The following is a 26,964-nucleotide window of genomic DNA, read 5'->3' as shown; positions in this document are numbered from 1 at the left end:
ATTTATTCGAGAAGCTTTATCAATATCGAGATCCTTCATCAGTTTTCAATATACAAACTACACTAACGTTGTAAAATTTCAGTTGAATTGATCAGTCCACATAATCGAATATTGTGTGCAGTAATTGTTGATATCCGATCAAACGGGGTCGACTGTAATTGGCGGTCAAAAAAAACAAATTAGAGCAGGAGAAAGACGGTAAAATTCGAATAGTCCACATGCAGCAAAGCCATGAATCCGTCTCTGAAGTACCTCAGAGTAATGTTTACGAGGAGCTTGTGAAATCGCTGATAAGGGATCAAAAATTCATACTTTGGGTTCAATTTTTTAACGGAGAGTAAGAAAAATGGACTTTTTTGGAGAATTTTGCCAACACTATAGCGTGTTGGAAAATCTCATAATTTTCAACTCGCTTTCTCTCTATAACCAGTTATTTTTTATATCTTCAACTATTTTATATAGTCGGATAGATTCTCGTTATTTTGACTACATTATTTACAGTCCATAAATTCAGTAAAAAAGTATTCGAAATGAACTGAGAGAATAATTTTGGTTTTTTTCGGGATGAACATAATAAAATTTATGTTCCACCCGCATTTTTGATGCTCGAAATGATTGTCTTTATCTTGAGAATGTCCCTAAACAAATCTAGAAATTAGAATTCGTGCAGTTTTTAGCCGATCCCCACCCCTCCATTATCTATCGCATAAGACGTTTGAGGAAACAAATAATCGAACACGCCCTACTGAGCAATATGGGTTAGGCTCTGTATTAGGCCGTCTTGCAACAGTTAGCATGCTTTTAGTAAACGAAGCTAAAACGTAGCCGTGATCGTATAGTGGTTAGTACATTGCGTTGTGGCCGCAATAACCCAGGTTCGAATCCTGGTCACGGCAAATTTTTTTTTTTTTTTTTTGAAATCATCCTAACCATCCTAAATTCAAACATTTTCAGAGAGATGATGAATAATATACACTGATGTTGAAATTATACTCTCTCTCTCTCTCTCTTTTACAATTAATCTCGGAAGGGTCAGTTTTCTGGAGCAGTAAGTGTGAACCCTTCTTTGGCCGGGATATTACATTATACAAGTTTCATAAAAGTTCTTATATAAAACTTGAAAACAACCAAAAAGCCTGCCGGTTACATTAGAATGTAACCAATAGGCTTATTTGTTGTTTTTCATTCTTTTTACCTTAGTAAAAGATCTCTCACACACATATTATTGTAGAAGTTATTTTATATAACTTGGTTTATTGGTTGTTCTTTTTTAAAGTTTTGTGAAAGATCTTTTATTAAACTTTTGTAATGTAATCCCCGCTTCAGAGAGAGAGAGAGAGAGAGAGAGGTTTCATTACATTTATGCATTGCAAAAATAAATTTGTAAAAGTTTTATACAATTTATAGCAAATTTTCAAGTTACGGGGAAGTGCATAAAATTTCAACTGTTTTTTTTTTGTTTTTTTGGAGCACTCATTAAAGTAGTTTTCACTGTAAAATGTTTGGAGTTTCTACTTGTAATTATTACTTTGAAATTTCTATATACAGGGTGTCCCATAAATTCGTAAATATTTTAAAAATTTATAAAAATCGGAGGAGCTGATGTATTTGAATGCAGTATGTGTTTTATTCCAAATTATCCCAAACACTGCATTAAAATATAACAATTCCTTCAACAATTTATGAATTTTTAAACTATTAACGAATTTATAGGACATCCTGTACTTGCATCCACAGATTTCAAGATATGGTAGTTCTCGAATCACTTCTGGGGTAACTAATGTGTGTGGTTCCCTAGCAGAAAGTCCCTCATATTAGAAAGTTTACACGAGATGATCGATCGGGAGTCAATTAATTATGTTCAGAAAATATATTTCATTCATAGACAACCTCTATAAAAAAATTTGATGGAAATATCTGGGAATGAAATACCGCAGTAAGTTTTTCTGATTGATTACTGATATGTATTTCCATTAATTGTGCTTACCTTTGGAAAAAGAAACTCTTCACAATGTTACTCAAAGTTTAATATAATTTCGATATACATATGTACAGAAAAGTAAAATAAATCAGAAGTTACAACAATTCTGTAGTTTTCCAAGAAAAAATACTAAGCAAATTGTTTTTTATATACAGTTAATGACGTTCCAACGTACGTTGGTATAAACATACTCCGTAAAAACCTTTTTATTTATTTAATAGATGAAGAAATGTTTTTAAGATGAAGAAATGTTTGAATTGATGTGTGGTTAGGTTATCCTAAATATGACATAGTGGCCTGTGGGTTCCGACTGAAATTGGCAAACAGTGCATACCCCTGAGTCATTTCTTAGCCATCCCGGACTAGTAGTGCGATTTTCGCCATATATTTGTATATGTTTTATTTTTAAAACTACTTAGAGTTTAATATTACCCATATTGATGATATTAATCTGGGGGAAAAGAAAGCTTAAGCAGGCTGGAGGGGAAATAAAAAGCAGAAAGTCACTCAACAGGGCAGTGACAGAATGTCACTTCATCAGCCTGTTAGGACGTCATTAAGTTATAATTAATGCTATTCTTTTAACATTAATCATTCATCATAATGCATATATTAGCTACTCTCATTTTTATATTTAGCGTCAACTATACATCATATTAATAAATGCAGTTAATTATGATTATTTGGTTAAATATATATTATCTACAAAATTTGATATTTTGCAGTTGGTCTAATTATTTACACTATATATAGTTGCTTATATACATTTTTCACAATCCCGGTACCTTCGGTCTTTTCATCAACCAGAAAGTTTTTGGGTCTGGAAAAAGCTGATATCTAATCTTTTGGGTAAGTAGATATTTTCCTAAAATGCTGGTATTTTATAAGATGTGTGGTTAAGTTAATTTGCATTGAATATAATATATAAAAAAAAATATTAATTATAAAAAGTCACCGCTAGATAGCGTTGACAAATAAAATATAATAAATAAATACTGTGTGTCCCATAAATTCAAAAATAAATGTTTTTTGAAGGAATTGTATTCGAATGCGCTTTGCGAAAATGTTACTCTCACGAAGAAAGTTGATTTTATGGTGCACAAAAAGATTTAGTTTAGATTTCTGTTGGTAGAGAATGCTGCATTGAAGCAAATCACTGGAAATATGCAAATCGGAGTCCTATAAAATGCAGGGTAAAGCCCATTTCTGAATTTTTCTGCCCATTTCTGCCCTTAAATGAGGTTCTTATCTTGATATTTACATTGGTGGAAAAAGCACTACTGTTGAAGTAGTTTTACCGCAGCCACGAATCACTGGCTGAAGCTTTACGATTATTTCAGACACAGAAGATATGCAAGAAAAGTTCAGATCCAGAATTCTGTAATTTGCTTTCATGCGGCGTTCTCTTCCGTCGACAATTTGAACTTAGTTTTTTCTTATGTACCAAAAATATTCCCCTTCGTGAGAATAACTTTTTCTCAAATCGCAATGAAATTCCTTTGTTTTCTATGAATTTTTAAACTGTAGGACACGTAGACTATGGTATCCATGAAGCTTTAAATTTGTGGGACACCCTGTATACAGCTGACAATGTAAATGACGTTTACCGTGTTCATTGTGGTTCATGCCGCTCATCATCAAGTACTCCTGCTCAATGAATCTTTTTCATGAAAAACATTAGATTCACACATATGAAGAAGTTATTCTACACTCGGCATTTAATAGCCACCTTATTTGCATCTTCCAGCATATTTTTAGTATTAAAGCCATTTAACTGAGATTTTTGCAATTATTTTTGTCAAAGTATAAGAAGTCCCACGTGCGCAACCAACCACATCTCAATACAATTATTTCTCCTTTTTTCCTGTTATTATTTAAAAATTTCACAGACTTTTTGGGGCACACTGTACATTTTTTATGATGGCAACTGACGACAAGTCTCTGCAACTCGAGATAGAAATGAAGTCTGATATATATTTATAACATATTTACACTCCTTTATCTTATATGATGATAGCTGATTCCTCCAACAGTAGCTCGGCATGTACAAGTTTTGATGATAATAAGATGGAAAACATGCAGACTGTCTTTCTGTGTCGTCTTTCGTTCAACTGCACGCTTCCGGAGTTAACACCAACTTCGTTTTAATACCAGCATTATTTTCTGTCACAGGACAAAGGTGGACTGTCAATCGCTTTCTCGGCCTGAAAAGTTTATTAAAACATAAAATCCATTATGATATTGTACAATACATGAACAACAACTGTAATTACTTTGCAACTTGTGATAACGATGACAGAATGAACGAAAGTTAAGTATCTTGCGCTTATATTTATTTATTCTTCTATCACTTGAATTAATTCATTCATCACTAATGAATAACTAGTAAATATCGCAATGGTACACAGTCTGTACAAAACATTTTCACTTTCTATGAGCTCATTTTTTGCATTATGTATAGCACTTGATACTATGAAATGTTATCCAGTCTAGTTTTATCAAAATATGAGTTTTCTATCTTTACTTTCCCGTTCTGAAACAAAATTTGATGACAGCTATTCCGGCTTGCATTTGAGGACGTCTCTCCATAGAGAGCAGGCAGATCCTCCAGCACGATACTTACATAAATGGAAAATTCAGGTATTTTTCATTTTTACTTCATAATGTGGAAGGCAGGTGGCCGCACCAGTATAACACGAAACAAGCATAAATCTAACGACAAAAATACGTTAAGGCCACTACACACCACTCTGATGTGACGTGGAACCACCTAACGTCAGTAACGTCAGAGTAGTGTGGAGCGAGCTTTAGGGCCACGCATATATACACACGCGCACAAGTTCCTTCGCCAGTTCCTTTAATATTTTCGAGAGGAATGTGTACGAGATGCATGTACAGTTAAGTAGTGGAAGAATCAAGTGTGATTAACAAGGCCCGGATGTTGTAGCCCTAAAAACTTAAAAATTGTCAAAAAACTCGAAAAAATTCCTTAAAAAGAAGATAAAAAGTGACATCAAAATAGCAAAAAAAAAAAAAAATTCTTGAAAAACCGATAATGTTGTTGGAAAGTCGAAAAAAAATGCTATAGCATCAAAATCATATTTATTTTGTCAACGTTTAGATTTTATCAAAAATGGAGTTTTTCTTATGAACGAGTTATAATTTATGGATCGGTTAGGAACACTGACGTACTTGGCAGGTAATGGCACTTATTACCTGGCCTAATGTTTTCTTGCGGTAAGAAACGAACCCCAGCCTATCCTGTATGTGCCTATGATTAGTCAAAAGCATATTTTTTTTTTTTATATTTTCCAAAAAATTGGATATTTTTTTCATAAGTGCTACACTTCAAAGTAGAATGTTTTGCGTTTTTCTGCAACGAGCCCTCGGCTGACTTCGGCCCGTGCGGCCCCACAGAAATCGGGAGTAAGGGATAAAAACAATTTCAGAAAAAAATGTTTTGTCTGTAAAATTCAAACTATGGATACAATTGAATGGACTAATTTGCATTTAATAGTAATTTTTAATGCATTGCATCTACTAACTGGGAACCAGAGGAGAAAATGGATATGCGTGTGTATCAGTTAATGAAGAAGTAGAGCCCGGGGTAAAATTTTAATGACTAAATTGCCCGTTTTTCACTACATTACTTATGGTGGACGCAAATCTGCGAGATTTTTTGGGTCATTTTACTGGTGCAGTTACCTGTTCGTGCGACGCTGCAACTGACCATTATGTTGGTTCTTGAATAGTGAGAAGTTGACCACCCCTAATGTATGTAATTATGTACCCTTATTTTCCTCTTGTTTCAATACAAAAAAAATTTATTTATTTTTAATTTTTTGGAATTCATAAAGCACTTACAACGGGTACAAATACGTCACTCGAAGATTCTCGACGAAGACTGAGCTCGAATGATATCCACTCTTTACTGCGTCAATGATGTTTCCGAAAATTTTCATTTCTGCTGAAACAACATTTTCGATATGATTAGGTGACGTCAATAGCATTGTTACTTTCTCACGGTGCTGGAGAGGATTCAGTCTGTAAAATAAGCTGTATCAATTACCTCGTTCAGACCTACATTAAATGTCCATAGAAAAACCACCAATGAAATTATTACACTTGGGGAACAATTTTTTTTTGTTCTCTGTTGCATGAGATTTTTTAACTGATCGAAGTTATTTTCTGATCACTGATTTAAAATCTGAAATCCATTTTTCTCTGCAAGCTCTAGTTTTTATGAAACTCTATATTATACAGAGTGTGAAATCAAGTTCATAGACCACTCTTTATCTTTCGAACCGTTGGTTATAGAAGCATTTGCTTCCAAAAAGTATCTAACAACATGTCCATCTCAAATATGTCATGTCACTAGGGGCTGTATATGATCTATCGGGATACAAAATTTAAATTTTTTTATTCGGTTCCCCTGTCCTCTAACTTTTAATTAGAAAGATGTTGCCTTGTCTCTTCTGATCCCAAGAAAGACATTCCACGTTTCCAAATGCAATATTCACTGAGACACTCGAAAACAGAGGAAATTAGGAGAAAAAATAGTGTTAAAAAAATGCGAAAAACCCGTTTTGCCCGCATTTAAAGCGGTTTTCCCCCAAATTTCCTCTATTTTTTTTTTGCAATTCAAATATCTCAGCGAATATTGCACTTAGAAACGTGGAATTGTTTTTGTTGGGATCAGAAAAGAGACAGGGCGACACCTTTCTAATTAGAGGTTGGAGGACAGCGGGACCGTATAAAAGAATTAAACCTTGTATCTCGATACATATACGGACCCTAGTGAAATAAATGGCATATCCAAGATGGATATGTTGTTTGTATAACTTTTCTTATTGAAAGTATGCTTCTACAACCAACGGTTCAAAAGATAAAGGGCGTCTAAGGACTTAACTTTACACCCTGCATACTGATACATGGCCATAGGTCCTGGGCTATCGAATAACGACTTACATTAGCTTATTTGTTGCAGAGATTAGTTGTACATAATTGGATCATTTGTATAGACCGGAAAATGGTCAACATCCTACTTGGCCAACAGAAAGAATTCACAAAATTTCTATGCTTTCTTAGCATGTGGGGCAGCCAAGGTTGAGGAAAACACTGGACCCAGAACGAGTGGCATGTCCATATAAGCTCTGGAAGCAGGCATGACAAGCATTGTGAGTGATCAAATTGTCAGCTGAGAGATGATCGTTTTTCCTCCACTTCTCCTCAAGCTTAGATTGATGAAGCAGTTCGTCAAGGAATTGAATGTTGATGGTCAATGTGTTTCGAATATATAGTTGTTTTTTTTTTTCTGCTCTGTCTTTCGAGAAGATCAAAGCAAGTGAGACTTCAAATTCGTGCCCTTGTGCGTGATCCTTAATTTGTCACGAAGATGAGTGAATAAAAACTAGAAGTCAGCGTGGATGTCTTTTAAGGCAGTTATACAAAATTTTCTTGGTAACAGAAAGGCAGATAACTATGTGATTCTGATTATTAGAATTCTGTTGGCTTTTCGTGAGCTCGGATGCAACATGAGGGTAAAGCTACATTTCCTGTTTAGTCCTCTTGATCAATTCCAAAGAATTTTGAGGCTGTAGGGGGGGGGGGAATAGGGAGAAGCTTTCACCAAGATTTCTAGACGATGGAAGCGCGCTACCAAGGCTGCTGGGGCAAAAGTAGGATGGTGGAGTACTGCTGGAGCATCAAATGGGATTTTCCTCGTAAAGTCCAGAAACGCAAGAATTATAAGCCCAAATTCTTGCCTAAAAAGTGCCAGAAAAATTAAATTCAGAAAAATACTAAAAATGTTATTTTGAAGAAAAAAAAATTAGAGCTTACAGGGAAAAACTGAATTCGGGTTTGAAATCAGTATACTCGCATTAGGTAAGATCAAGTGCTTGTATGAATGTAACAAAAAATTTGTTTCCCCCTAGCGTCATTCAAGGAAAAGGTGAATTTATTTTCAAAATAAATTAATTTTCATTATTATTATTATTGGTTATGAATTCTGTGGGATACACTTACTTTAGTTTCATGGATGTAGCAAGACTAGCATTTTGTCCTCGGACGGATAACTGTATGGAATATTTACGAAGTTTTGCCGTGTTTGATCGTGTAGTGCGTACATTCAGAACGACTCGATACTGATTAACTGAAAGAAGAAAAAAATGTATGATCATAAATTGGCTCTATTTGTAATTACAGTACATGACATTAATACACATACCACTTACCCAAAAAGTCACAGAAAAGTGGATTTCCATAATTAGAAAAGTACAGTGAAGAGCACGGTGTGATTTTATAAGAAATTTACAGAAAGACATGAAATTTCTGTAAAAAACGAAAAGTTTCTTCATTAGAAATAGTCAAGTAGTTATATTTGTTTCGACAGTTAACACTTCAATTGTTTCAGTACAGTTCCGTTTGAGCGTATCTATTGAAATTCTAGCAATAAAATTTTCAATTTTATTGTGCATTTCTGCGAAAACCGCATCGTGTGCCACTGTCTATGCCCCTCAAATTATTAATTTTTTTTACTTTGCTTTTGTTACTTTTTAATTACCCTGTGTATATCGAGGTATTTGGCAACATGGCGAGTTGACGATCTTTTACTAATTCTGGAATACGGTATTCTTATAAATGCTTTATCAGTTTCATCATTTTATAATAAGTTTCGGGTTTATTTCAATGATTTTGAAAAAATAAACGCAAACTTTCTTCTATGTAATTCAATAACCTATTTAAAATATAAAACAAAATTCCTCAAATAGTTTTGAGGTGACGTAAGAAATTGCAGAAAAATTCTGATCAATATTTAAAATGATTTCGAAATTACTGGTGAAATCTTTTTGGAGCATCAACAAAAGAAATGCATAATTGAGCGGAAACTTAATTGACTCTTACGGCAATAAGGTCTTTTCAGTCCCATTTTCAAAAACAGCTGACTACGTCTGATGCCAAGGCCATTGAAGTTTTTGGTCAGTGGGGCCATGAATCCCATGAAAGCGCACCTCTCGCCATCAGGTCCACAATCGCAGCTTCCCGCCAAGAATTCTTCGTAAGAAGGGCATTCGACTCCAACTGGCTGACAGTTGCCCAGATTGAAAGAATACACGAAATATTCGGTCGATATTACATGCCTACAAGCTAGAATATTTGCTATGACTGAAATGTAAGCAGAGATTTAAAAAAAGGAAACAACAATTATCCAACAAATAGAAACCTGAACATTGATTTTTTCTCATTACTGTACAAAATGGTTTTTGTCACCTGTTGGAATCGAAGCTTCTGATATCCCTCTGCCTATCTCAGCTTTGCACTGAGCTTTTGTTGGCAGGCCACCGTTGGGATAGAAATCGAGGTCCCCAACTTCGTCGGTTGTACCCAAACCTTAGGAAAAGAAAAATATGTCATTGTTATATCTATATCTATAAAATTGATTTTCTGTCTGTCTGTGTGTGTGTGTATGTTCTCTATACAAATCTACAATTTTAGATCGATCGTCGCCAAATTTTGCATATATACCAAATGGGACCCGACTTGAACGATAGGCTACTTTAAAATTTTGTCAGAGAAGGGCAAATGCCCCGAATGGGCAACAATGGTTTTTGGGCCTCAACAATCACTTTCCGAACGTTTACTTTGGTTACCGTGGTTACCTAGCAATGCGTTTCAGACGTGTATACGCCTTTACAACGGTTTGTCACTTCTTTAATCCTGTTCCCATATGTATAATAGTTTGTGCCTTTATAATGGTTTGCCACTTTTTCAATCCTCCCAGTAATGAGGCTTTTCGAATAGACGTCATAATCATCATCAGCATCAGTTTCAGGGTCAAGCAAAGGATGATTCCCATAGAAATCAGTGTTAAAAGTGCCGATTTTACTGTAGAAATGCGGAAATTTGGTGGGGTTTTCCGCCCCATCAATAATTATAAAAATTGTATTGAATTCTCGATTTTTGAAATATTCAGTTCGCTTAGAGATATACGAAGCCCAGGAGATTAAATATGAAGTAATTAGTCGGACCTACTTTTGAGTTAGATATCCATGTAATAACATTGATTTCAACTTTTTATTTATATCTTCTCAAGCATGAAAATTAATGTCTCCGTATTGTCTTTTGATATTTATTTGCATAAAGTCATATGGGTTAGGATATTTTAAAATTAGTTAAGAGCCCGTAAAAAGTGGATCGAAAAAATTCCACAGCTTTAATTAAGCATTTTTTGAAAGCTAAAACAGGCAGATGGGTAACTTGAAGTTCAGGGGGTGGAGGTTTATCGAAATACCTAGCGCCCCTTAAAAAAGGAAAAATATATATTCATTTCTACGTTTCTGTAAATCTAAATTTGTTTATTTCATGAATCGCGCAGGAAGTCGCCATATTGGTTAACTTGGACACGGTTTATATGTCCCTCAAGAAAAAGAGAGGGAGATATCACATGATCCAAAAAAGCTTCATTGAAGAAACCCGGGCAACGCCGGGTATTACAGCTAGTCTATATATATAAAATTGATTTTCTGTGTGTGTGTCTGTGTGTGTGTATGTATGTTCTCTATACAAATCTACAATTTCAGATCGATCGTCGCCAAATTTTGTATATATACCAAATGGGACCCGACTTGAACGATAGGCTACTTTAAAATTTCGTCAGAGCAGGGCAAGTGCCCCAAATGGGCAAAAAACTGTCGGGCAACAATGGTTTTTGGACCTCAACAATCACTTTCCGAACGTTTACTTTGGTTACCGTGGTTCCCTAGCAATGCGTTTCAGACGTGTATATGCCTTTACAATGGTTTGTCACTTCTCTAATCCTGTTAGTATATGTATAATAGTTTATGCCTTTATAATGGTTGGCCACTTTTTCCATCCTCCCAGTAATGAGGCTTTTTGAATAGACGTCATAATCATCATCCGCATCAGTTTGAGGGTCAAAGGATGATTCCCATAGAAATCAGTGTTAAAATTCCGATTTTACTGTAGAAATGCGGAAATTTGGTGGGGTTTTCCGCCCCATCAATAATTTTAAAAATTGAATAGAATTCTCGATTTTTTAAATATTGAGTTCGCTTAGAGATTCGAAGCACAGGAGATTAAATATGAAGTAATTAGCCGAACCTACTTTTGAGTTGGATATTCATGCAATAACATTGATTTCACCTTTTTATTTACATCTTCTCAAGAATGAAAATTAATGTCTCCGTATTGTCTTTTAATATTTAACTGCATAAATTCATATAGTTTGAGATATTTTAAAATTAATTATGGGCCTGTAAGAAGTACATTAAAGAAATTCCACAGTTTAATTAAGCATTTATGAAAGCTGAAACAGGCAGAAATAGATAACTTGAAGTTCAGGAGGGGGGGGGGATCGAAATACCTAGCTCCCCTTAAAAAAGGGTAAAAAATTCATTTCTACGTTTCTTTAAATCTAGATTTGTTTATTTCATGAATCGCGCAGGAAGTCGCCATATTGGTTTACTTAGACACGGTTTGCATGTCCCTCAAAGAAAGAGGGAGATATTACGTGTTTCTAACAGCCTCATTGAAGAAAACCCGGGCAGCGCCGGGTATTATAGCTAGTATATATATATACCGTTTTGAGTACGGGTCTCCAACTCGTTGCCTGGCCGCGTATAAACAAAGCTTACATTCCTAGATACATTATGAGGAATTTAACACATCGTGACTGGTCGCAATGTGTGATGAACCGTTACGTCACTCATAGTGAAATTCTTGGTGAAATTTACATTTAGCGAAGCTTTTTTTCCCCCATCGTTTTATTTTCCCACGTGAATTTTCGCAGGAGGATTTTCCGATTCTTGTTTTAAATTTCATTGTTTTATTTTAATAATACCAAAAAGGACTTTTTAAGGACCAAAATAATTGTTTCAATGAAGTTGCCATCATCTTTTGTGAATAACATCGTGGAAGAGAATGATAAGAGTTCCGTAATTCTAAGTGATAAAAAAAAAGTATTCGCGTATTATAACGAGTAGTTTCGCTACGCCCCTAGCGACGTCTTGCTACCTTTCTTACTCGTAGTAACTAAGACGCCTTCATATACGCCTTCATATTGTATATAGGGGTTCTAGTAGTAACCACTGCGAGCTAATGCCTCTTGTGTTTCTAAGAATGTAAGGATTATAATACTACGGTCTGAGCATTTTAGTGACCCGCCAAGAAACTGATTATTTTAAAATGAAATCAGCATTCCAGTTTCTATAACTATGATTGTAAAATTCTCATTCGTTTCTTTCTAATTTTGAGAAAAAAAAAAGTTTGTATATCTAGAAGAAAATCCAATTATTATTATCGAAAATTCAAAATCAACTCTTGACCAGAATTCTTACTGACCAGTTTCTACTTTAAACTAGTATTGAAATTTTCTCGATTTTATCAGAAATGTTTGACCAGTAGTGGTCGAGGAGGTCAAACCTTGGAATAAATTTGTTGAGAAATTTACTATTTCAAGATGAAAGTTGATTTTCTTTTAACCCATCACATTATTAAACAAAACTCTCAGAGAGAGAGAGCTCAAAATGCGTCAAATAGTTTCAATATTGAGTATTATCAATTAAAACTCAAATTTTCTAGACAGACCATACAGATCTCCTGGGAATACTCGAGGATCACGTTAATATTAATATCAATTATTAATTATTATATTAGTTAATTATTGATAATTCTAATTTATTTATACACATGTTTTTTTTATTTTTTGGGAAATAAATGTACAAATTTTACCACAAAAACTTATTGCACAGTCACCAGGAGGAGAGGAGTGGGGGGCTGCCCAACCCCAGTGATTCGCCCTTCCCATTAAATGTGACCGCGTTACTTTACGAAGACATTGATACGACCCTCGTTGAAGACCCCTAGTTTTGAGGATCCATTCGAAAAATTGATGCACTATTAATACGTATTTCTTACCTAAAGCGAGGAACGTAGCTGGATTCGTATGAATGATGTCCACGAATTTGGCGTCACTTCGTTCGAGTTTCACTCTGGGAGCTAGCCCTCTAAAATATGGCCCAGCAGGTTCTAAACCTACGGAAAATTATTATTATTATTATTGTAAAAATCATTCGATACATTTCTGAATGCTCAAAACTTATGTTAATCTACAGCAACTACTGTACAACCGAACATGTAAACATTCCTCTTGAGAATTTATAACGAATTGGTGCATGCCGAATTTTTTCATCATGTACCCACGTCTTCTTCGACCGTCTACTTATATCTATCTCTTCGTTGAGATAGAGCGGCGTTCCACGTGATCTGGTTAGGAGGAGATACATGCCGGAACGTTTGTTCTGAGTGTATGCGTGACACTGACAAACTTTTGTTGTCATAATTATGCGTGTTTCGCGTGCTAGTGGTGCTGTCATCTTACTTCTATAATTTGAAGTGAAAAACAGATACCCGAATTTTCGTATTCGGGTACCTGCGTACTAAGTAATTGCCGTACCATAAGGCACGTCACTGTGGTTAAATATTCGATTTTGCTCATTTAAAGTTCACGGGCCTATACTTTGTGAAGCTGCGCAAATACTAGTATAGTCTTAGACTTAGTGGGAAACGAGCAGATCCCAAATAACGTGATCGATAACTCTCCTTCTGTAAAAGCTAGTAATAAAAATATTCTTTCTCTAAAGACTGAAAGCTACTACTATCAGGACAACAACAGTTAACATGAATGATTCTGTTTACTCTCCTAATACGCAGAATGCTTTACAAGAATATCCTAAATTCTTATAGCAATTCACGCCATAGTCAAAGAAGACCTGGGCCTGTGCTGGAAGCAGCGCGTGTATGTTTGCGAACCTAACGTGAAGTATACTTCTGCTTGTTATGTGCAGTGCTGCCATCTATCAGCGATTTTTCCCAACTATGAGTGAAGTGTAATGTTTCAATAATTACCGTTGTACGCCAGTTGTTCTCTGAAGCCTTTTATTCTACTGTGAAAGCCGTATTAGCACTTTTGTCTGATTTTTACCCCAATACTAGCCTATAGAAATTCTACAGGAGGAGTTTGATGTATAATGAAAAAATGTTGTTTTTTCTTAAAAATAATCTTTTTTACAGTTTTTCCCCCAGACATATTATTCTCTTTTCTGTTTTTGAAACAGCAAATTAAAACAGTAATTAGAATAGTAAAATTGAAACAGTAAAATTAATCATCATAAAACTATAAATTGTATAATTACCTACTTTTTGTTTTTATTTGAAGTACGATTTTCACTAATAAAGGTTTTAAGAGGTTTCACAAAGTTAAAATAACCATTAAATGGAAGAAACATGGTGCCAACAATCGGAAGCACCACTCGGAATATATTCAAGCACCTCAGCGCATTCTGCTAATAAAGTCTCGTGAGCATTTATAGATCAAGAACGTGATGAGATAACACGAAAACCCAGAACGCCACATAATTTCAAATATGAAAACAATGCTTTCCCTAAAGTTACCCCATTTTACGGTGTACGAGTTCTAAAAACAGAGCTTTTCATTTTCAATACAAGCTGTTACTGAAGCCAGAATTAATGATCCGTTAAAAGTATATCAATAACGAAATCTGGTAAGATAATGCATGGATAGCTACAAATCATGCGCATGGCTTTCATTTTCGAGCACTATTTTCGAGGGGCTTTTATTCCATCACTACTTTGCTAATCCCTCTGCACACATTTTAGTTTCCTGTTTGTTTAGCGCAGCATTATAGGCAACTTGTTAAATTACTGCATTTATATGTAATGAGGAAAAAAAATTATTTATGTATTTTTTTTTTCCAGCTCTATTCACATAGTAAAAATGGCGATGAAAGTGAAATTGGAATAAAAATGGCAATTTGACTAAAGACACACTCTTTGTAAGGGGGAAACAATATTTATGTTATCATTAATGTTCTTTTTTGTCTTGTGATTAAGATCAGTTTGATCCATGACGTTCAGATGATCTTAATCAGTTAATAATAATGGTTCAATGAACCCAGAAAAAGAAAGAAAAGAAATGCAAAAGTGAAAAAATCACGATAACGAATTCGAACCTGTGATCCTTCCAAGCCCACGAATCCTCTCTCCAGCGTAACCGCTGACTTGTGCTCCTAAACTGTGCCCTATAATATGGAAATTTTTCGGGCTACTACCCAACATTTTCTGAAATGAAAAAGAAATGGAAAAAAAACTTATTTGGGAATATTATTCATTACGTAATTTTTGCTTACAATGAAATGATTTATCCATCTTGTGAAAAACGCGCTGTACTGTTCGTTTCTTTAAAATTATACTGCGTGCACGTTCCCTAAAAATAAAACCCGGTCTTGTATTAATTTTTGCTTCTACAAATGCAATTAGGGATAGGGCTTATATATAGAGCTTCCTGAAAAATCACGCTAAGGCTTTTTTTTTTTTTTGGTAGAGTAACTGTATGTTTTTGAAGACATTTTTGAATGATGTTTACGCAAAAATATCGACAAAAAATTGCAACTTCATAAAACATTTCTTTTGGGTGTCGTCGTTTAAATTAAACGGGAAGTTCGGTTAAGATTTTCAGGACCAAACGAGGTGGGCATATGTCCGTGTCCGCCGGAGATACTCGTCGCTTCATTCGGTCCTCAGTGTTGAACTGTACCGGTTGTTTACTTATGGCTGGAATTACACTATAAAAGTTTGCTAAAAGATGTTTTAAAACCTTGAAAAAAAAAACAACCACTAAGCCTATTGGTCACATTCGCTCGAATGTAACCTTATCTAAAAGCTTTAACAAAACTTTCATAGCGTAATCCCGTCCTATGATAATAACATTCACTGGGTAGCCGGAATATACCGTAGGCCAGGATTACCCTACAAAAGTTTTAGAAAAATTATTTTGTAGAAACAACCAACAAGCTTATTTGGTAACATTACTCGAATATAACCAATACGCTTATTTTGGTTAAATTTTAAAAGTTTATAAAAGAAATTTTCTAAAACTTTATAGTGTGATACCGGTCATGCGTTGTTTTTTTTATTTATCATCAGGAGCACTGTGTGAGTAGTAATTTTTTTGCTTTTCTTTGATAAATGTCAGTCTTGTCAAGACTTGCTTTTTCTCGATCGATGATCAAGAAACAATAAAGGAATCCAATGAAATCCTCCAGCGTTTAAAAAAACCCCTGGTTGCGAGAAAACAACAAATATATATATATATATATATATATATATATATATAATGTGGGTAAAAAATGTCAAAATGTCATCACTAGACTGTAACAACCATCAAATATACACTGATGCAGAAACATCATCAAAGTGTGAGAAGCACTGCGTTAGATTATGATGGTCCACCACTAGTGACTGATTAAGAGGTAATGTGGTAGCTCTTGAAACTGCCCAATCCATACATGAGGAGCAGCATGATGATGCAGCAACTGCAGACATCATGTTTCTAAGACGAAAACTACGAACTGCATCGTCCGTTAGGTATATGTCACTTCTTCCAATGAAAACGGAACCTTTTTTAAAGGCACCTGTGTGATTCATCAGCATGAGCATGATCATGCATTCATTGCCCATATGTAAAATGTAACGTGTTACAATGCAGAATTTATGCTCGTTTGTTTTCTTTTCTATTGTTGATTCTTCAACATTTTCGCGCACGTAGTTTCTCTCTGTTTTTTCCATGGCGAACTGCTTTTTAGCGGGTTTTCGGATTAGCAGAGTTCTGGTGTAATTAGAAATTTAGTGTGAGTGATTAGATGAGTAAACTCAAAATTAAATATTGATAAATATATCAAAAAGATGTAAATTGAGCTGCTATGTCTTGGTGCTAAAAGATAAGTTATCATTTTTAATGTACTAACGCAAAGTTCGTTGACGAGTTGAGCCACCTCAGCTCCTACGACTCGTGCATTGGCAGTCGCTTGAGTGTAAGGCAACCCGACACCTGCGCTCCAATCCACGGTGATAACGTTCTCATCAGCCCGTTCAAGGAAACGGTTCCTCATCCTCTGTAAAAAAAAATATCATATCGCCTGATTATAAACGTCGTAATGCTGTCGATTTTATCAATCTCCATATAATACTATATGAAAAAGGTATAAGATGACATGGTGGTTGCTCGTAAGAGCGTGTGAAAATGTGGAAAGACGAGGTTGCTCACGTACGTATGTGGGGTTATGTAAATGCATGTGCGTATATAAGTAAGGTTTTCATGCTTATAAAGTAACACGCATCGGATTGACTCCAATCAAGTTAGGTGTCAATCCAGTTGTTTAATAGGTTTAATAGTGCCACAGATGGCTCTGAGTACTCGCAGTTTATAGTCATCCCTTCCGTATTCGTGGTGGTTATGTTCTGGGAGTGACCGCGAATACGGAAAATCCGCGAATTACTTAAACCATGAACTTTTGCTTTTTTAGACATCTTGTTTATATCTGCTTTGTGGGACAGAAGTAGAAGGGGCGCCCAGTGATTCTCGGTGTTGTTTTATGAAAGACTGTTATAATTTCTGTTAACCATTTCTTCATTTCAGAGTAAATTTGTTAGATTAGGTAACTTCCTACACGATCCGCCCCTCGACAGGAGCAATGGCTATAATTGGCTATAGTAGATAGAGCCTTGATCGTGTTCAGCTTGAAAGAAAGAAAGATTATGGTAACAAAGCTTCTCCTCTTCCAATTTTTCTACATGTGAAAACGTACCATGGATGGGTCATGGAAACAATCAATTGCCCCTTTAAACTTACGAAGCCCGTGAGCTGATAATGAACTTGTCGTACACTTCCTGGATCTTGATCATCATACCGTATCGCTCCTTTTCAGGAGCGTCAGTTCGATTAACCTTTCCCCCCCCCCCCCTGTCGATTCCTGAATTGCTGTTAATTAGTTCTCCAGTTTCTTTTTTGTCCGCTTCATTGAACCCTTCCCCATCCACCTGATTCGCTAACGTAACAATATCTTTCATAGTCTTTTCGGTTGGCTCTATAGAAATGGACGTGTGCCCTCGGCACATATTGTTACCAAAAGTTCTTCCAGTACGAGATGTTCCCATCTTTATAGCTTCCACAGCTCTTGCAATGACGTTAGTGACATCGATGAAATTCATCCATGACTTCATTGATAATGCATGAAACATCATGAAATTCATTCATGATGTTTCCTGCATTGCATTAACATCTTCTTTGATAGCCTGCAGACTCATCCTTGAGTAATGTATATAGTGAGTCATAAATGATCGTATAACAACCGAACAAGCAGCTGAACACTAGATGTGGAGTTAGAAGGCATATAGAAGACTTAAGCACTAGCAAAAACTTCAGGAGGGATATTTAAAACATTTATTTAACAATTGCAATTTATATTTTGTTCTGATACGAGAATTATCACTACAACGTTGTTTCTTCAGAAAACTGGGAAGGAACCCGAAAATATGCAAAATTCACGAATACCGAGGGAGGACTATATACGAACACTCCGTACTTATCAAGGAAAGTGTAAATCAAACAACCGTCTCCTCTTGCAATCCTGACGAGCTCACTAGACCACTATCCTGTAGATGCACTGGTCATTTTTCTTCCTTAAGGGCACTAAACGGGACTGTGAATTAACGTGATGACCCAATTCACTTAATAGCTCATGTTCAATGGCATTGTCCCCCAGGCGGCGACATACGGAAAGATGATGTCGCACTTCAGTGGATCCCCCCCGCATGGGCAAGTTGGATTTTCGATTGCCCTTTTAACATTCCTCTTCACATAGTACCTACCTGCCTGTATCTCGCACCCAAAGATGCTATAATTATATCAGATCTTTTTTTCTTCTTCTAATTATCTTACCTGCATCCAAGTCGTGCCTGGCGGGTAATCAAAAAAACCACCGATGATGATTCTGGTTTCAACTGTAGGATTGAATCGATTTCTCCAGGAGTTGATACTTTCAAGAGTCACAATTAAAGGTTTGAATGGATTGGCCCTAGTGTAAAGGCCGAATGTGGTCTTCAGTGCTTTCGGTGACTTCGGAAGAAAGCTTAACGGTCTGATCTTGGGATGGTAGAAAGGTGGTCCATTCGAAAAGCATCCGAGTTTTCCATAACACACGATTTTCCATTTTTTCCCATCTGAGGCAAAAAAAAAAGTTCACACATATTGAGAATAATGTATCAAAAACGTTTTAAATAAATTTAGTAAATATGTAAAACTACACGTTAAACCGCTTCACTTACAAGTAATTGGCAAGAAATTCGGATGTATTTTGACGAATCGCTGATAAAGATGATAACCTTGTTCTAACACAATGGCATGTTAGGAAAAAGTAAGGAAAAAGGTAGAAAAGAAAAAAACAAATAAAAGGAAAAAACAAGTACATTACTATAGTCTCGCTCTTATCTGTAATACTTACAGATAGGTATGAACTGCATTTCGCTTTTCACCCTCACCTACCTGTTTTCTCTTTCCCTTCTTATGTACATGTATTGTATATGTTTGGCGGAACAGGTCGCGTTCACCCTTGTAGAGGGTGCATAGCTAACAGCTGGCACCGCAATTTACGTGTGAAACGTTGATCCGTTTAGGCATACTTCCAATTAGGAAAAAGTATTAAAAATAACGTATGGACCTCAGACACGTCATTCATATTGCAAAGGGGTTGTATGGTTAATTAAATAAAAATTAACTAATTATTACTAATTACTAATAAACATTAATTAATTATTACTAATTACTAATAAACATTAACTAACTAATTACTACTAAACATTAACTAACTACTTACTACTAAACATTAACTAACTAATTACTACTAAACATTAACTAACTAATTACTACTAAATATTAACAGGGTATTTAAATATTAAATTTTCATACAAACACCTTGTGCCCAAAAATCCAATTAGAGTGTTGTTGCCCTGTCTCTCCTGAAGCCAACAAAAGCAATTCCACGTTTCTAAGTGCAATATTGGGCTCGGTAGCCCAGGTCGATGAGATCCTCGCCTATAGTACCAAATGATGTTTAGAGGTGTCGCGAGTTCGACACCAGGTTCGTCCTTGTCAGAAAAAATTTCCTCACACATGGGTACAACAAAAAAAACGGCGACAAGACCGCAGAAAAAAGTGCTAAGGAAGTTCCCCCATCGAGGTATATTGGACCATAAATTGTAGGTCCCGGTCTAATTAGCCCTCGTGAGCAGAAAATGACTGTGGTGCGACTAAAATGATCTACATGAAATATTCGCTAAAGTATTTGAATTCGAAAAATAGAGAAAAATTATGAAAGAACAGCAAAAACTGGCGGACAAAACTTCTTTCCTTTCATTTATGCTGTTTTCCCCCATTTTTTGAATTCAGATATTTCAACGAAATTTACACTTTAAAACGAGGAATTTCTTTTGTTGGCCACGAGAGAGACAGGGCAACAGCTTTCTAATTCGGTATTTGGGCGCAGGGCGTCGACATAAAAAGACGATCATTTTATTTAAATAACTATACAACCCCTTCCAACAGGAATGGCATATCTCACTACCTCACGTTTTTTGAATACTTTTCCTAATTGGAGGTATGCCTCCGGGATCAACGGTTCGCCAGTAAACTGTGGTGCCAGCTGTTAGCTATGCACCCTGCATGTACATAGTGTGCATATACATAACATGCCGGAAACACGGAAACGTATCTACTGATGAGAGGGTAAATAAAACAAGAACAAAATTGGGGAGAAGTGTGTGGAATAAAGCACGTTTGTGTTTTCCTATCGTGGTGCATCATCTGTTCTGTAATCCTCGTAATTTTCACAAAAAGCCTTAATTGTAAGATATTTACTGATAACTTTACATCACATTTCCAATTTCAAATAGTGCATATATTTTTATGTTTACAAACATGTACTGAATTTGCTGACATGCCAAACATCTTCGACCGCAGTCGGGGGGGGGGGGGGGGAAGATACGTTTCTTGTCCATTGCCCCATCAAGTCAAAGTTGGGCCCCTGTTGCTGTGCCGAATTACTTGAAGTTAATTGAAAAACGCATTTAAATAATATAAATTCACGCGCAAACATATGGATATGTTTCCCTCTCCTATGCTCGAAGAAAACCTGCCTAAAAATGACGGATTACTGGACGAGCCGGATTATCGAGAATCTACTGTATATTCAGGTAAAATACTGTAAAATGTATTTCCCATTCTTTGCATGAAATTTTTGTATATATCTTGAGCAATGTGGAAGGTACCCTGTTTCTCTCGCAAAAAGTTGATGTGATGGGAAAAAATGAGGGCACATTTTGATTAACAACCCAAAAGTTAATGAAAAATAATTATCAGATCCAACTCAACAAAAACTGTGTCCCCCCCTCCTCACCCGTGTAACTTATGTATTACAAATTTAATGGTTTATTAAATTTAATCTTTCACTTATGCTATTTAATTGCCCTCGTCACAGTTGTTTCATTGACTAAAATTCCTTAGTGAGGACGGAGTTTCATGATTAATAATCGATTCAAAACGATTAGAAAAATGTACCCATACCTGTCAATGATCTTCCAGAAGTCTTCACCACCTTAGCCATCTTTGAACTGGGCAGCAATGCTGCAAAATTCAAATTATTCCATGGTAATATACAGCTAAATTGTGTGTGTAACAATTAAAAACACGTATCAATAATATTTTATAACACACGTATTTCCAAGTTCTTGAGCGTAAAAAGACTAACACAATTAGGGTTTTGCTGTAAAAAAGGAGTTACAAAAAAGTTCAGATTTTTTCATTTGAATTTCATCATGTGAAAAAAGAATTTATTTATTTTTAATTGATACATCAACCCTCAGAGTGCTCCCTCCCATCATGATCTGGATGCTTCCCAAAGAAATTTTTTTACACGAAGTTCTTTAAATGAGGTCTAGATGGCGTACACATGTATATTTATTATTATTATTGTTATTTCTCTATTTTCTAACACATTTGCTTGTACTATGTGAGATGACTACATTTTTGAATAGTGGTAAAGTGACCGCTTACTTAAATCACTATTTTCTTGATGGTTGTGGAAAGGGCAGTATATAACTAGAACTTTTGTCGCCCCCACAACTTTAAAATTCATAATTTATAACGGTGCTCTTTGTTTCTACCTACAACTGCCACCCGGGACAATTGCTCCCCTCCCCCTAGTTCTGGCTCTAACTGTGAATCATTCTCTGCTATGGCAGCCCTCTTTGAATGAAAAGTCTTTGAACACACACAATTTCCTGTCTACAGTTAATCCATTTTACTTAAACCTCTTCTATAGTTTGTGTCAGGGCCTACTGTCACCCTCAAGTCGTAAAACCACCGAGATTACATGAACCACTTTTTTTTATTTCCTTCTTCCTCATGTTAATGTTGTTACTTGAATGGGGAAAAATTACGAAAAATATAATATTCTATGCATTTTGTTTGAAATTAAAATTTTTAAGTCTGACTAAAAAAATTTAATGTCACAAATTTCTTCGTGGCCCCCGTATCAGTAGCCGTGGCTCCCCTTTTGCAAGATTTTCATCCGTGGCCCCCATCGAGCATAGTGATCGAACCCGGATTCCCTGCATCGCACCTTCTTTTCCGATTGTATTGTACAAAACATGTATGCAACGGAACGTCAAAAGACTGAAATAATATTCCATTTTAGACAGGTTTCCATTTTATAAAGGTGCACACACAGATAAAAGTATTTATCGATCAAGGGGCTATTTTTTGATTGCGTTGAAGGCAGGTTTCCGTCTCATACAGTGTTCGTCCAGATAGGTTTCACTGCACTTCGGCCACTTCCTTTGCATTTAACAATATTTTTGGTATTTCCGTATTTTTACGAAGAAAATATGATACGGACGGAGATGTGCAGCCCTGATCTACATTATTTAAATTTCTTTCCATACGTTACGTTGATTTTTTTGTTTTGATACAACGCCCTCTGTGAGGGTAATTTTAAATAAAATTTCTATTTCATCAAAAAAAAAAAAAAAACAACTACGCCATAATAATAAGTATTTTAAAGCAAACTTTTTTCACTTTTTTTTTAAATGTGGATTAGAAATACATCGGAATCGAATAATTCATAAAATAACTATAAAAGACCACTTCAATCATAACAGAGCATTGTTCTTTTATGATATAATGAAAAAAGTTATTTGAAAAAATATATTTTGATCTTAATAAGACAAGTTTTAGAAGTGCATATAAATCCCAGTAAGTTTTTCTAAGGCCAGGATGATACTATAAAAGTTTGATGAAATATCTTTTACTAAACTTGAAAAGAAACCCAATCAATAAATAATCCTATCGGTTGCATTCGCTTAAATGTAAGCGATATGCTTACTAGTTGCATTTTCAAGTTTTATGACACTTTTATAGTGTCATTTCGGCCTAAGGCCGGGATTACACTGTAAAAGTTTTGTAACAATCTATCTATATATATAAAATTGATTTTCTGTGTGTGTGTGTGTGTGTGTGTGTGTGTGTGTGTATGTTCTCTATACAAATCTACAATTTTAGATCGATCGTCGCCAAATTTTGCATATATACCAAATGGGACCCGACTTGAACGATAGGCTACTTTAAAATTTCGTCAGACCAGGGCAAATGCCCCAAATGGGCAAAAAACCGTAGGGCAACAATGGTTTTTGGGCCTCAACAATCACTTTCCGAACGTTTACTTTGGTTACCGTGGTTCCCTAGCGATGAGTTTCAGACGTGTTTATGTCTTTACAATGGTTTGTCACTTCCTTAATGCTGCCAGTTATGTATAATAGTTTATGCCTTTATAATGGTTTGCCACATTTTCAATACTCTCAGTAATGAGGCTTTTTGAATAGACGTCATAATCATCACCATCATCGCTTTGAGGGTCAGGAAAAGGATGATCCTCATAGAAATCACTATTAAAATTGCCGATTTAACTGCATAAATACGGAAATTTAGTGGGGGGGGGGGGGTTCCTGCCACATCAATAATTTTAAAAATTAAATTGAATTCTCGATTTTTGAAATATGGAATTCACTTGGAGATACGAAGCCCAGAAAATTAAAAATATGAATAATTTGCCGGATCTACTTTTGAGTTTGATATCCATGTAATAACATTGATTTCAACTTTTTATTTATATCTTCTCAAGCATGAAAATTAATGTCTCCGTATTGTCTTTTGATATTTATTTGCATAAATTCATATAGTTTAGGATGTTTTTAAAATTAGTTTTGGGCCCCGTAAAGTGCATCGAAAAAATTCCACAGCTTTAATTAAGCATTTTTGGAAGCTCAAACAGGCAGAAATAGATAACTTGAAGTTCAGGGGGAGGGAATCGAAATACCTTACACCCATAAAAAAAAGGGGGGGGGGACTATTCATTTCTACGTTTCTTTAAATTTAGATTTATTTCTTTCATGAGTCGCGCAGGACGTCGCCATATTGGTTAACTTAGACACGGTTTGCATGTCCCTCAAAGAAAGAGGGAGATATCACGTGATCCAAACAGCCTCATTGAAGAAAACCCGGGCAGCGCCGGGTATTGTAGCTAGTGCTTTTATAAAACTTGAAAAATACAACCAATAAGCTGATCGATTACATTCGATCAAATGCAATCTGTTTATTGGCTGTATTTTTCAAGTTTTATAAAATCACGTTTACAAAACTTTTATAGTGTAATCCCGGCCTAACAAAGCATAATTAAGCTTTGTCATAATTAAAAATACTGATACTAGAGATCTCTCTCTCTTTTATGATTTTATAATTAATTTAAAATATACAGGGTGTCCCGTAAGTGCTAATGCTGCATTTATCGCATCAACCATCCATCGTAGAGATATGATGAATTACAAAATGCTCAAAAGACTTTCAAAAATTACTCTGTACCAGTTTTGAATGTGAAAATACAGTGTGTCACAAAATAAAAACAGATATAAATTTTTAAACGGTAACCGCCCCCCTCCGCCTTGTCCTCTAACTTTTAATCAGAAAGTTTTTGCCCTGTAGCTCCTGAGATCAACAGAAAAAATTACATGTAAAATATTCGCTGAGATTTTGAAATTCTAAAATAGGAGAAAAGGTTATGAAAGAACGGCAGAAACACTATCAGACACACAACGCTCTTTTCCCTCATTTTATTTTATGTTGTCCTTTCCCGACTTTTCTCCGATTTTTGAATTTGATTATCTCAGCAAATACTGCACGTGAAAACTTGAATTGTTTTATTTATTTATTTGTATTTTTTGCCTCAGGAGATCAGGGCAACAACTCTCTAATTGACAGTTAGAGAACGAGGGGGGACCTTATAAAAATTTAGATTTTTTTAAATTTCTTTATTTTCACTCTCAAAACTGATACAAGATATACAGATGACTGGATGTTGTGAAGATATCGATTATTTGAGATGATAATTTTTTAAGGAAGGAAAAAACTCATCTCTGCCTCTACCTGGAGTCGAACCCGGGTCCCTCGATTGCCGGACGAGTGGTCTGGCCACTAAGCTACAGAGGAGATAGAGATTTTCCTTCGCTAGAGCGTATATATGCCGAACGGAACCGTGCAATGGACGGTGAAACCGATCAGCTAATAGGAGATATAATATAATATAGTCTTCAAAACATCCAGTCTTCTGTATATCTTGTATTAACAAGTGGAGAGCGACATTCATGTCATATGATACAAGATAATTTATGAACACCTTTTGAGCATTTTTTGAATTGGAATGATACCTCTACGATGGACGGTGGATGAGATAAAACATTGCCACTTACTGGATACCATGTATATTAATTCATAAAAAATTATTGAATTTAGAAAGCAAGTTACTATATTGCAAAAAAAAACAAAAACACTTACTCAGGGCTCTTCTGAATCTGTTGACCGTTGCGTCAGTGGTGTTGGGATGAAAGTGATCATGATGCTGACGATCTCCATGGCACATAGTGATAGTAATGATTACTAGTAACAGTGTTTTCGAAATTGTTAAAAGCATCGTAAGCAATCAATGTACCCGAAGAAGAGAATCAAATGAATATCCTCGATCGACACTAACCAAATATAAATGGAAATGCATCCGCAAGATGGCACACCCCTTTTTTTATTTGCTGTCATGTTATAAGGCGGAAAAGAGAAAAAAAGGATTAAGTATCATATGAAAAGTGAAAAGGAAAAATTATATTATACAATAATAACTTATTCTAGCTTTTTTTATGAGAAGAAAAGAGAGAGTTTGTTCCGATGTTTCAACCCACTTCCCACAAGGGTAGACGCGGATAAAGAATACATTGATCTTGGATTAAGACGAACATTTCTTATATTTCCTGTATTACAGTTACATAATTATTTAAATGCATGTTGTGCTATAGATAGCGGTACATCAAACAAAAATGAGAATCTTTTCGAGCCAAAACTAAAAACTGATTCACTTTCATTTACAGAATCTGTCTAAGGCCGGTATTACACTATAAAAGTTTTCTAAAAGTCCTTTTATAAAACTTGAAAAATTCCACCAATAAGATTATCAGTTGCATTTGCTCGAATCTAACCTATGAGCTTTATTGGTTGAATTTTTTGAGTTTTATAAAAGGGATTTTATCAAAATTTTATGGTGTAATGCCGGCCTAAGGCCGAGATTACACTATAAAAGTTTCGTAAAAGTACTTTTATAAAACTTGAAAATACAACCGATACACTGATCGGCTGTATTTGCTCGAATGTAATCGATCTGCTCATTGTTTGTATTTTTCAAGTTTTATAAAAGCACTTTTACAAAACTTTCATAGAGTGATCCCGGCCTAAGAAAATTTCCACTGAAATTTTTTTTAATCTCAAAGTCATATTTCTGCTTCTATATTTTGTATTGTTTTATGTTATTTTATTTTCACACATCTTCCATTAATTTTTAATGGGAAAAATATTTTTATATACAGGTACAGTCGACACACGTTGCTTATTAGAATCACAGATAATGTAATTTTTCATTCGTGTAATGTTATCATATTTGCTGATTGCAGAACGAACC

General features: G+C 35.3%; 1 protein-coding gene and 1 non-coding gene across 2 annotated transcripts; one reads left to right on the top strand and one right to left on the bottom strand.

Moving 5' to 3' along the window:
• Positions 1–824: 824 nt before the first annotated feature.
• Positions 825–896, top strand: TRNAH-GUG (transfer RNA histidin (anticodon GUG)). Its single transcript has one exon. It is a non-coding gene; the product is annotated as a tRNA-His (tRNA).
• Positions 897–2,116: 1,220 nt separating this feature from the next.
• On the bottom strand, positions 2,117–25,977 carry LOC149090353 (pancreatic triacylglycerol lipase-like). Its single transcript, XM_089235997.1, has 11 exons — positions 25,800–25,977; positions 21,480–21,539; positions 18,801–19,081; positions 16,828–16,974; positions 15,034–15,142; positions 12,920–13,036; positions 9,254–9,373; positions 8,888–9,148; positions 8,009–8,135; positions 5,846–6,025; positions 2,117–4,185 (listed from the first exon to the last, which is right to left on the bottom strand). Exons 1-11 carry the CDS (start codon positions 25,933–25,935, stop codon positions 4,089–4,091), a joined length of 1,635 nt encoding a protein of 544 aa, XP_089092123.1. The 5' UTR covers positions 25,936–25,977; the 3' UTR covers positions 2,117–4,088.
• Between the last annotated feature and the right edge of the window lie 987 nt (positions 25,978–26,964).

This window comes from Pholcus phalangioides, unplaced genomic scaffold, assembly GCF_987345545.1.
Source record: "Pholcus phalangioides strain wild (caught in Gottingen) unplaced genomic scaffold, Ppha-v1.0 ptg000001l_1, whole genome shotgun sequence".
In the NCBI taxonomy this organism is placed as follows: Eukaryota; Metazoa; Arthropoda; class Arachnida; order Araneae; family Pholcidae; genus Pholcus; species Pholcus phalangioides.
This window is presented reverse-complemented; position numbering and strand designations above follow the sequence as displayed.